General features: G+C 36.8%; 1 protein-coding gene across 2 annotated transcripts; it reads right to left on the bottom strand.

Moving 5' to 3' along the window:
- Window positions 1–39: 39 nt before the first annotated feature.
- Window positions 40–1,971, bottom strand: LOC306859886 (P2Y purinoceptor 4-like). Of its 2 annotated transcripts, none has more exons than XM_079401281.1 (2): window positions 1,848–1,971; window positions 40–1,565 (listed from the first exon to the last, which is right to left on the bottom strand). In XM_079401281.1, the coding sequence occupies exon 2, from the start codon at window positions 1,394–1,396 to the stop codon at window positions 476–478; it is 921 nt and encodes a 306-aa protein (XP_079257407.1). In that variant the 5' UTR covers window positions 1,397–1,565; window positions 1,848–1,971; the 3' UTR covers window positions 40–475. The 2 variants fall into 2 exon arrangements, with proteins under 2 accessions (XP_079257407.1, XP_079257408.1); XM_079401282.1 differs by having other exon boundaries at window positions 40–1,562.
- Window positions 1,972–13,203: the final 11,232 nt, after the last annotated feature.

Genomic DNA, 13,203 nt, shown 5'->3' with positions numbered 1-13,203 from the left:
AGACTTTTTTAGTGAAATTGACCGAGAGTAATTTGTGAAAATATATTTATTTCTTAGCTGTAGATAAAAGTTAAACAAAGTTCAAAAATTCAGAATTTGAAACAAAATGCAGTGATGATACTGACATTTACATCTACTAATACATGTAATAATTCAACAATATGAAATGAGACACAATAAAAAAAAAAAAAAAAAATTGCATGAACCACTGAAATGATAAAATTCAGAACCGACTCAATTGGGAATCAGCCAAACTGCCAAGATCATTTCAAAAGAGCCAAATATTGGCCAATATATCAGTCTAGTCTCATTTGATTTTGCACTGTATTAGTACAATTATATGAGAAAAATCCTGACTCCTCAAGCCACATTGGAGTCCATATTTCTGTATTGCAGTTTTTTGGCTTTACAGATTAGTTTTATGTGCTGTCTTGCCTCTCTTTTTTGCTTTTTAACTGAAATACTTCAGTTGGAGCTAAGCTTTCAACCCATTCGAAATGGAATAAACACCCGTTTTCTTCTTCAGCCTCAGCCTTCTGAGCCTCCACTTGTAGTGACCCGTGGCAAAGTAGTACAAAATAGGGTCCAAGATGCTGTTTAGACTGACCAGAGCCATGGTCAGCCTACGGACGATGAAAATCCCGGTATTCTCTTTGTTGTCGTTCTCTTCCAAGCGTGTCAAGAGGTACACAAGATGCACGATATGATAAGGAAGGAAACACAGAAGTGTGATGGTTAGGATGGCGTAGATGATCCGCCGTGCCCCACGGGCGGTGGAGTTTCTGATCCGGGCGATGCGACGGGCCACGATGGGGTAACAAACCAGGATGACCGCAGAGGGCAGAAGGGATCCAAAAATTAGACTACTTATGCTGTAGGGCGCCAAGTCGCTCCATTCTTTTTTATTGAAGCGCTCAAAACACATGTTCTCTTTGCTTGATAATGGACATGTTAACATGAACGCCAACATAGCCGACCCAGAAACCAGCCACACGGCAGTGCTCACCAGCGCAGTGAGATTCGTGTTGCGAAGCTTCAAGTAGGTGTGAGGATGGAGGGTGGCGATGTAACGGTCCACGCAGATGCAGGTCATGAAGCTGATGCTGATGTAGATGTTGGCGAAGAAGATCGTGCCGGTGATGCGACACATGGCATCGCCAAATATCCAGTTGCTGTCATTGATGTGGTAATGGATACGAAATGGCAAGGCGAATAAGAAAAGAGTGTCGGCCACCGCCAGGTTAATGATGTATATGTTTGAAGGAGATTTCTGTTTGATTTTAAAGATGAAGTAATACAAAGCTCCGAGATTTCCAATCAATCCGAAAAACAAGACCAGACTGTAGACGGGTGTGAAGAGATAGCGCTGGAAATCGATTTGGAATCTGTTTTCCATGATGTTGTGGTCCTTGGGAAAATAGGTTTTTAAAGATTTTAGAGATTTGCTCACATCAACTGCCAAGATGACTTACTAGAATTGTTCTAAATGCATTGTTCATTGTTTTGGTTAGTACTGTGCTTTTCAGTTCCCCATCAGGATAGAGGTGAAAGTCAGCGAGTTTCTGCTGTGAAAAGAAAATATTAGTGACATTTATCAGGTAAATCATGCGAACGTGAAGAATCTTGCACAAGGTGTTTATAATGCAAACAGGTTTAGTGTATGACTGTTCCAGCAGCCAGGTTCAATACAAATTCAGTTACCACCAATAAAATAACAATAAAATAAAAATCGAATCGAATGATTTATAATTTCAGAAATTTATTAATTTATGCAGAATTGTAAAATAGAAGCATACACACACACACACACAAAATAATTTAAATAGGTTTGATGTAACGTTACTTACAGTACTTGAAGAAGCGTCCTTGAATCCTGTCGACCTTGAGTTAATGTAAAATGCACATTATTTTCGTATCAAGTCTTATGAAAGCTAGCTAGCTGTTGTTCTGTCAGTGGTGGAAACTTATTCTGAGCACTGTGGTTTTACTCAGTAGTATGAAAAGACAGAACAGGAAATCCAGAAAGTGCAACCTCCCCCGGTGTTTTGAGGGGGACATGCAGACATTTTAGCATGTGGAAATTATGCATTACATGTTCCACTCAATGAACTGTATTGTCTAGAAACTTTTCAAGGTGGTTGTGTTGAAATGAGTCACCCTCGAGCTGAAGGGTGGTCGTACAGTGCATTGATTGAGAGTGAAAGCGTACTGTGTGATCAATACACATCAGTCGGTTTAGCTGATCGCATTGTTGCTTTTCTGTTTTTCTTCCTCTTGTGTAGAATCAGAATCTAAATTTGTGTCTAAAACCTCCACAAAAAAAACAAAACGGTTGGCTGTATGTGGTCAACATCTTCCATCATTGATGGTCTATTTGACACTAGGTGGCGCATAACCCCTGTTATAACAGATATTATGGAATACAAGTAACATTTCTCCAGCCAAATTATATTTGTGACCCTGGACCACAAAACCAGTCATAAGTGTCAATTTTTTTTTAATTGAGATTTATACATCTGAATAAATAAGCTTTCCATTGGTGTATGGTTAGTTAGGATCGGACAATATTTGGCCGAGATACAACTATTTGAAAATCTGGAATCTGAGGGTGCAAAAAAATCAAAATATAGATAAAATCTGCCTTTAAAGTTGTCCAAGTGAAGTTCTTAGCAATGCGTATTAATAACCAAAAATTAAGTTTTTATATTTTTACGATAAGAAATTTACTAAATATCTTCATGGAACATGATCTTTACTTCATATCCTAATGATTTTTGGCATAAAAGATCGATAAAAATGTATAATTTTGACCCATACAATGTATTTTTGGCTATTTCTACAAATATGCCTGTGCAACTTGTTTTTGTAGTCCAGGGTCACATTTTATCATAACAAATTTTTTTCTGCTTTTATTTTGTATGATCAATGGCGCTTTCCAAGGCAGTCATCACTATTACTATTTCTATTTCAAAGCTCAACCCCTAAATAATCCTTAATGTGTTGAAAATTCAATTTTAATTTTTTCAAATATATTTCAAAATATGTATGCATATTTTTGAAATATACTTTGCCCTCCATATTGGCATATTTCAATCCAATATTTTCTTATCATAAAATAATTGATAAAATAATTAATTCAGTTGCTACAAACCCGTGAGGACAATCAATTTTATTTAGGATTCTGTAAATGCCATCTAACTGAATGGAAATGGCTACGCTTGAATCAGAGAGGACAAGAATGAGATTTGTGTTTTGGTTTAAGGGCCACATTGTGTCTGATGGCCTTTATGTAGTGACAGATGCATTCAGTGAATACAGCCCTATCACATTCCACACTTCCTGTGAGAATGAGCTTGGCATTCTTCATTCATGATGGAAAATGGCTCTGAAACACAGCTTTGCCATTGTGGAATTTATAAACACGTTTGCGTTTCAGCACTTGATCAGTGGCTGAAAATCGATAGGATAAAGAGCAGACAAGAATGTAAATCAAGATGATAAGCAAAATATGCTTTCACCATTAAGATAACATGGATTGGAAAGATCTGCAGTAGTCTTTCTTCCCTTCATTTTTGGTAAATGTTTGATTGAATTGTCTAAAATGACAATATTATATTGAATTTTTAACATGTCTATATAGCTTTTAAAGCAGTAACAATTCATATTTGGATGCTTTTACACAAAGTTGCATTGCATTCATGTACATGATAATTTGGTTACACTTTACATGATTTTTAATGCATTAATTATGCCTTATAATGCACCTCATAATGCACTGGTGTATAATTGTAACCATAGTTACCGCATTATACATTATAATACTATTTATTTATAGTTACACATTTAGAAACTATAAAACACAAGACAAACAACCAATTTCAGACATTACAAGGAATCTGCAATCTATTATAATGCAATTGCACTTGGTTACAATTATTTATGAATAGATAAATATACTTGTTTTCTAATAATAATAAAAAAAGTCCTTAAATCTTAAAACAAACATAATATTCTTGAGATTTTTAAGTCTTGCTTAAGGTTGGTTAGGGAAAAAACTGCTTTAAAATGTCATGCTACAAGCACAAAATGTCGAGACAGGATGTTTGCACTGAACTGCATGACAGATGATCTTTGATGCATTCATCTGTAATGTGCTGTAAGGATGTGTGCTTTGACCTTGCTGCTTGTCCTTTTGGCAAATCCACTGGCCTTCTTCAGCAGCTGAAGCATCTCAAGGCCAAATGTAAAGTGTGAGGATGGAAAAACTGTTGAATCACAGGAAATTCAAATGAAACTGAAAGTGAGCAGTAACCTTCCATAACATCCTGCCTTGCATGTGATCTCTAATCTAACAGCCTGATGAATGTGAGTAGTATGTTTAATAGGAGAGTTGATTGAATCTAAGGTTAAGAATCTGACCTATAAATAGGAGCAGATGGTGTTTCCCGCCCTCACCACCTGTTCTAGAGAAGCTTAGGATTTTCTGGAAACCATGTGAGGTCAGATGCTGTTTGTTTGGCATGTAGAGAGTTGACATGCTTGTAAGAATCCATTCAAACACTAGTAGCAACAACAAATTGCTTGACTTATTGAGTTTACAGAAATATAAAGGGTAAATCCCAAACCAAATCACATGTATTCAGAATTTTCTTTGACTTCTTGTGCACCAATTTAGTTAACTCTAAATTAGAAAGTCTTTGTATGTTGAATTCTTCTTAGGGAGAAAAAAATAGACCAAATATGCCATTATGATTCATGCCACGGTTTAAAAATATGTTGACTGGAACTGGAGAACCAGATGAGTCAAATTCAGTGACGCATCATTCAGAATGCATTTGTGAACTTTTATTAAGTTCAGACTCAAAAGAAAACAGTTTTAATCTTGAATGCATGAGCACATCAAGCCAAAGTCTTTAAAACAAATTAAGATTTTCATCAAGTAATGATTTAAATGACAGAGTTGTCCAGGCGGGTCTCATGAAATAAAATAGGTGGTGCTAAAATTGTTTAATTGTTGCCAAAACTGTGACTGTGTGGTGGCATTTGCGTTGGTTCAGCTTCTTTTTCGTTGCTTTTGTTTTCACCACTACATAAAATTTTCAATTAAATTGTAGATGAAAAAAAACAAAAAAAAATAGAGCACCCAAGGAACTGCATAGCAATGCCTTGGCAACCGCTAACATCATTCTAGTACCATGGTGCTAGAGTAGATTACTTACAAATTTCAATCCATTACGGATTCCAAATTACATGACAAAAAAATTGTAATCAGTAACGTAATCCATTACATTACATATTTAAGGTAGGGTATAGTGGGGGAACCGGTATAGTGGGGGAACCGGGGCAACCCCCCCCCCCACCCCCCCCCCCCCCCACCCCCCACCCCCCCCCAGGACTGTGTAATTTATTTTCTGTGGAAAAAAAAGTTAAATGTGTTTAGCAAAGTTATCATAGTTTTAGTGACAATGACATAAATTATAAGCCAAGTATGAAAAATGTCCAGAGTTTTCATGTTATTAGATTTTTAACAATAATTATGGTGGTGATGGCGCAGTGGATAAGACACATGCCTTTGGTGTGAGAGACCCGGGTTCGAATCCACTGTGAGACACCAATGTGTCCCTGAGCAAGACACTTAACCCCTAGTTGCTCCAGAGGCGTGCGACCTCTGACATATATAGCAATTGTAAGTCGCTTTGGATAAAAGCGTCAGCTAAATGAATAAATGTAAATGCCAAGGGGGCATTTTATCCCACCTATGGGGCAAGATGCCCCCATGGGTGGGGTGCAATGCCCCCCAGTCTGACAAAGCAATTTGCTTTAAACATTTACAGCGAAATCAGAGTACAGGCAGTTTTAGCTTAAAATTAAAAAAGAATGTAATCAGTATTTATGAATTACAAAATTATAATAGCCTATTTGAAAAAATATGTTATCTGATGCTAACTTGAGGTCATTTTTAAATATAAAGTCCAAATATTTTTATTCAACCAACTAGTTAGAATACATTTGATGAAAAAACAAGATTTGATGTTCAGAACAGAATAACTACAGTAATTGCTCATTGCCCCCTGGGGGCGTTTTACCCCACACACTATGTCTGAGAAAACAATTATGTCATTCTGAAAATATAATTATATTTTTATTAAATAACACGTACTCGCGATCTACAGGCCCTATTGTTCTCATATCATATATAACAGTGATGTTCTACAAAACAACAAGCTTTTAAACACTTTTTTTCTTACTGCTGAAAAGTTTTCTCTCCGGTACATCACCAGTTTAAGCTTCATAGTGAAAACGTTTGCATCACTCTGGTCAACGTAGTCCATAGTTATAGTAAAAATTTATCTTGACTTTATCTTGTGGTTATTTAGGGAAAAACCGTAGGGGGAATTTTACCCCATGGGGCGTTTTCCCCCACTCTACCCTAATATAATCAGACTCAATAAATCATGAATAAATTATTGCTATGTAAAAAAACATGTAACGTATAAAAAGTAACTGTAGTCTGATTAGGAGTGTTTTAAAATGTAGTTTAATCTAATTACAAGTACTTAATTTTTGGAATCTGATTACATACATGTAATCGGGTACTACCCAGTTCTGTGTATATTAGCATGTATTAATGATTTTACAGCATGTACAAATTAATCTGAATGATTATTGTGCTTACTTTCACCTAGCACACATTCACTTACTGCAAAATAACTAAATGTAACACAATGTCTGCTCCATTTTGAATCTTGTTAGTACAATTGTCCAGATCCTTCATGCTGATCCTAAAACAAGCTCTAGCCTGGTCAAATAATCCAACTGACATCATATTTGCAATATGTTTCTCATTGCTAGTTCCATTTTTCAGACCCATTAAATGTTTATTTGCTCCCAGATGGTCTAAAACCCAGCTTTATGGGTTTATTTTTATTTTTTTACTCTTATTACTTGGCATTTAAAAGTGCACTTGAGACTCATTTTAAGATGTTGGCATATGGGTCTGTCATTGTTTCATATGTTCTGGTGACTTGGACCGAGCTGCTGAATCTATTTTAAAGGATCTAAAGGACATTTAGTAGAATTTAGTAGCCTGTGTTGCAAGACTGAGTTATTTCTTGCTAATCAGTTTTGAACGTTTGTCTGTGTAGCTGTTGATTCACTGAGATGATGAATTGTTTGCAGTTTGTGTTTCTGGTGGGAAGAATTTGAATCTCATGGAACAGAAAACTAGAATCAGACTGCAGAGACTAAAACACTTCCCACAAGAAAAGGCCAGAGTATGTACTGAAAAAACACAGTAAGGATGAATAATGATCAGAGACAGACCGAATGAGAGAGAGAGAGGGAGAAAGAGAACATGCATAATATACTGTTGGCAAGAAAGTGGCTGAATCACTCCAGTGGCTCTCAGTTGTAGCACCTGCAGTCAGAAATGATACTGTTACATACGGTGTGTAATCAGTGGAGGGTTTGCGTCTTCCATCTGGAGAAAGAGAGAAAGAGAGAGCACTGGGAAATGCTGGGATCAAAAGTAGGTCATTCTCCCTGAGACTCACATCTCTCGCAGCAAATCCACCAATCCACACTGCTGCAGCACATGTGCCTGAGATGAGAGAAGAACAGCCAAAATCTGAGCTGACAGGACCCAGCGACTATGCAGCTGCTCTTGTGCTATTTTGTTCTCTGTCATTGTCATTCATTATTCACAATAGAACATAGATAATATAACAAATGCTTAAACTGTGAAATTTTACAATGTTATGCACAAAATGAGTTCATTTCAAATTTGATGCCTGCTATAGGTCTCAAAATAGTTGGGACGGGGGCATGTTATGGTGTAGCATCTCCTCTTCTTTTCAAAACCGTTTGAAGACATCTGAGCATCGAGGTTATGAGTTTCTGGAGTTTTGGTGTTGGCATTTTGTCCCATTCTTGCCTGATATATGTTTCCATTTGCTGAAGAGTTTGTGGTCTTCTTTGATTTATTTTTTTGTTTAAGGATGCGCCAAATGTTCTCTATAGGTGAAAGATCTGGACTGCAGGCAGGCCAATTCAGCACCTGGTCTCTTCTACTACGAAGCCATGCTGTTGTAATAGCTGCAGTATGTGGTTTTGCATTGTCCTGCTGAAATACACGTCGTCTGGAGGGGAGCATATGTTGCTCTAAAACCTTTATATACCTTTCAGCATTCATAGTGCCTTCCAAAATATGCAAGCTGCCCATACCATATGCACTTACGCACCCCCATACCATCAGAGATGCTGTCTTTTGAACTGAACGCCGATAACAGGCTTGAAGGTCTCCTTCCTCTTTAGCCCGGAGGGCACGGTGTCCGTGATTTCCAACAAGAATGTCAAATTCGGACTCGTCTGACCATAGAGCACTTTTCCACTTTAAAACAGTCCATTTTAAGTGAGCCTTGGCCCACAGGACACGATGACGCTTCTGGACCACGTTCACATAGGGCTGCCTTTTTGCATGATAGAGTTTTAGAGCTTTAGCACAGCGGATTGTGTTTACCGACAGTGGTTTCTGGAAGTATTCCTGGGCCCATTTAGTAATGTCAATGACAGAATCATGCTGATGAGTGATGCAGTGTCGTCTGAGGACCTGAAGACCACGGGCATCCCACAAAGGTCGTCGGCCTTGTCCCTTACGCACAGAGATTTCTCAAGTTTCTCTGAATCTTTTGATGATGTTATGCACTGTAGATGATGAGATCTGCAAAGCCTTTGCAATTTGACGTTGAGGAACATTGTTTTTAAAGTATTCCACAATCTTTTTACACACTCTTTCACAGATTGGAAGCCTCTGCCCATCTTTACTTCTGAGAGACTCTGCCTCTCTAAGACATCCCTTTTATGTTGCAGAACTGATGTCAGTTAACTTAATTAGTTGCTAGATGTTCTCCCAGCTGAATCTTTTCAAAATTTCTTGCTTTTTCAGCCCTTTGTTGCCCCCATGCCAACTTTTTAAAGACCTGTAGCAGGCATCAAATTTGACATGAGCTCATTTAGTGGATGAAAGTGTAAAATTTCTCAGTTTAAACATTTGTTATGTTCTCTGTTTTATTGTGAATAAAATATTGGCTCATGTGATTTGAAAGTCTTTTAGTTTTCATTTTATTCAAATTTAAAAAACGTCCTAACATTTCCGGAATTCGGGTTGTATCTATCTATCTATCTATCTATCTATCTATCTATCTATCTATCTATCTATCTATCTATCTATCTATCTATCTATCTATCTATCTATCTATCTATCTATCTATCTAGTGCATGCAGGTGTAAGACATGAGCAATTAGAATTTCTTTTATTCTAAACAGTTTATTCTGAATGATCTGCTCCATTAATGAGATTTTGAGATCTTGTTCTTTATAGAATTCTTTATGGAATGCCAGCAAAAATAATGGAAGAACTTCAATAGAAAAGATGGAATACTTCTCGTAAATCTCTCTCTGTCTCTCTCTCTCTTTCTTCTCTCCCTTTCTTCATTTCTAATTTAGACTGCTGACTCAACAGCCACCAAAAGAAAAAAAAATCCAGCTTTGATCTGTGAAAGTCGGGGAGAAAGCTCTGTGGAAGAGAGACAGGAGAATGGGAAGTCTCGCTGGATTTGAAAACGCTCTAATTTTAACACCTGTAACAGAGCAGAGGAGGTTTCGCATGAGAGACGCAGCTGGAGGCTGAGAGCAGATACAGACACATGTGCTCTGGTGTCATCATGATCTCACAACGGCTGATTCCATCACTGCTGGTGTCCCGAGGCCCAAAATCAGCATTTCAGTCATGTTGAAATAGAGAAACGATTTGCTGTGTAGTCACAGGAAGGTTTTGACTGAAGCCGGCCTGAGTCACTCAAATGACAACACTATGTTGGAGCAGCAGCGTTTCGGGCGACCCAAGTTCAAGTCCTGGCCTGAGGTGCATGCTTCATGATTCCGTTCCCCTCTCTCCTGTACTGTCTCTAATCTCTTCTCAAACTATCCTGTCAAAATATAGGTAACCTTTATCATCTGAAGAACCTTTCTGTTTCACAAAGGGTTCTTTGTGGTTCTTTAAATGAATGGTTCTTTGTGGAACCAAAAATGTTCTTCTACGGCATCACTGTGAAGAACCTTTTAAGCACCTTTATTTTTAAGAGTGTAGGCCTGGGACTTTATGTAAGCTTTAATAATGGGAAATGTTTTTGAAAATATAGGACTATACATTTTAATCAGAATTAGTAAATGATCTAATCTTCTTTATTGTTGCATTGAGTGAATCTCGGGATGATTGCTTATGGATTTGACTATGCAATCAAATTTACCCTTTAACAGATTTATGTATGTATGTATACACCTCAAAATGTACCTCAAAAATATTTAAATTTATGCTTGGAACAAGAAAACACAATTGTAAAATAAAAAAATTAAAAATAATAATAAACTTTTTGCAGTTTAGCTTTTAAGGTTTATTTGAACTTATTTTAAGGATATTTAGATATCTTATCTGGACATTCATGCAGTTTAAGTGTGCCCAAAAAAATAAAATGAGAAACAATTAATTAAATTCATAAATATTTGTTGATTTATTTGCTTGTTTGTTTAAATAGAAGTGAAGTGTTTCAGTGTGGTGTTTGTCTGTGCATCACTCTGCAACATTCTGTCTGTAGCACAAATGCTCAGTGATGCTCTGATGATTAAGACTTTGAGCTAGGTATTTGTTCTAAATCTCAGTATGAGCAATAACAGTGTGACTTAACTTCCTAACCCACCCCAAACAAACTGTCACGGACAGTCCAGGGCTATTCTGACATCTCAAGAGTGGAAAAAAGGGAATGACTCCGATTTATGGGCATGGCTTTCTCAGTGTGGGACAAGACCGAATAATAGCATTCTATAAAGGCCTGGAGTAAAATCCGCGTGCCTGTCCCTCCCCCAGGCTGCCCCATTTCCTGTGAATTAATAATGCCCTCTATTTTTGGCTTCAAATAGAAAATGCGGCTGTTGAAATGCTCTAATTTGGTTCTTGCCATAAAAATGCCATTAGAACAATTGACGTCCATTTATCTAAATGCTGGCCATCTATTCATGAATGACCTTGTGGATTACAAAGAACAATAGAGATAATTATGAAGAGCCCATGCCAAATATGCCTGTTAATTAAGGAGCTCAATTGTGATTTTTTTTCTTTCAAATGGGTATGGAGGATTATTTCAGATTTAGTGTATATATATATATATATATATATATATATATATATATATATATATATATATATATATATATATATATACAGCTGCTGAAAATTCAGCTTTGCCACCACAAGAATAAATTATATTTTAATATATATTCAAATAGAAAACAGTTATTTTAATCATATTTCACAACAGTTTTTGTTGTATTTTTTATCAAACAAAAGCAGCCTTAATGAGCATGTGAGACTTCTTTCAAAAACATAAAAAAAGGAAATACATTCAATATGTATGGCCTCATAAGAGCATAATATCATAATAAACATGTTGTGTTTTATTGTGAGTTAAGATTTTGAATTAGACAACTCCGTTCTGTCCACTGTAACTTGATAAGCAGCATTGTTTTGCACAAAATCCTCCACAGATGTTTGCATCTGTGCTGTGGCACTTATCACAGCCTGCCAGAATGCAAATCCCTCTTAGTATCAGGTTTCTCTGTGAGATCTACAAACACTTCCAGATTTCAATCAGTACAAGAACTGTAGTTGTGTTAGTTTATTCTTCCAACTTCAGAGCAGAAATCAGATGAGCTTTGATGCTGTAGAGAACTCAGACCTTCTGACAGTAACACACTGAATCTGTTTTCAGAATAGATTAAGGACGTGTTCACACTTGGCAGGTTTGGTTCGGCGTGACTCTTGCGCAATTGCTCTGTTTGTGCGATTCAATTAAATAAGTGTGAATGTTGCGATCAGAACCACTAAAAAGGAGGGTCTCAGTCTGCTTCTAAACAAACTACGGCACAATTAAATTGAATTACTGTATGAAATACAAATCAAAAACAGGATGTGATGTCACAAGATGCAACCCTGAAAGGGAAAGAATGCTTAAGCAAGGTTTGGTTGAACGTTCCTCTAACATACCCAGGACATTCTTATTTGGTTCCTAAAATATAAGCAAAGAGGAACGTTAGGGAACATTCTGTGATTGGCTGGCTAATGTTTATATTTCCACTGAGACTCTTTTTCGCTTTATATTCACTCTTAGGGAATATTATAAGCCCTCTAGAAATGTATTTGTGACTGATTCAGCAATTTTAACCCAGGAGGAACAATCTAGCAACTCAGTTCTGTTACATTAAACCTGTGGGTTGTGCTAAAGATGGCAATGAGCATTGCCAGTTTTTCAAGGTCAGCTGATCAGAACTCATGTCCTCAGTTTGTGTGTTGCTGGTGGTCGGCAAGATGCTAATATTCCCAGCTGTTGTCCAGGCACTTTATGAGAACTGGTGCTGTTTTCCAGAGCTGGATATGAACTAGAAACATTTTAAACAAGACAGGAAAGGGAGAAGCTGTCAGCAAAGTTAAAACATATGTTGAAAGATATCTTCCATGCTGCAGTAAGTAAATACATGAATAACATATATGAAAATAAAATCATTATATGACATGTAAAATAGCACATGACCTTTTATAAATGACTAGCCTTTATTTCATGCAAATATAAGATTGACAAGGGGGTGTGTTGAATCTGAATAGATTTAGGGATCATCTCAAAAGTCTAATCACACAAACACTTTCCGTACTGTATATTTGTGTATTATAAATGTATTTTTTTCTGTTACTTTCATTTACTTCTGTCACAAATACACACATGCACATATGCAATTCTAGAATTTTCTTAGTGTTATTAACTAGGGGCCTGTACCATGATGGTAGATGAACAAATTCAGAGTTTCAGGATTAGTTTCGAGTTGACAAAACCAAACCACTCCAATCCAGCTTTACTGGTACCATGATGCTGATCATCAACTTTCTTTGTCAACTCAGGCTTTGATCCTGAGTTTGTGGGGCACGTGCACATGAATGTGACATCACTGGAGAACAGCCAATCACGAGCCTTGGTTAAAGGTTTTGCTAAAGGTTAAGAGATTGAAGAATATGATGAATTTAAATGCATTTACAATGGAAAAAGTACTTGTTCATGAAAGAGGACAAATAAAAGAAATTATCTTGCTTCATCAGTGCAT

Source organism: Barbus barbus (genome assembly GCF_936440315.1).
Source record: "Barbus barbus genome assembly, chromosome: 40".
In the NCBI taxonomy this organism is placed as follows: domain Eukaryota; kingdom Metazoa; phylum Chordata; class Actinopteri; order Cypriniformes; family Cyprinidae; genus Barbus; species Barbus barbus.
This window is presented reverse-complemented; position numbering and strand designations above follow the sequence as displayed.

What these genes read in the sequence shown, in the direction of transcription:
- LOC306859886 (XM_079401281.1), bottom strand. Translation starts at nt 1,396, where the DNA reads ATGGAAAACAGATTCCAAATCGATTTCCAGCGCTATCTCTTCACACCC.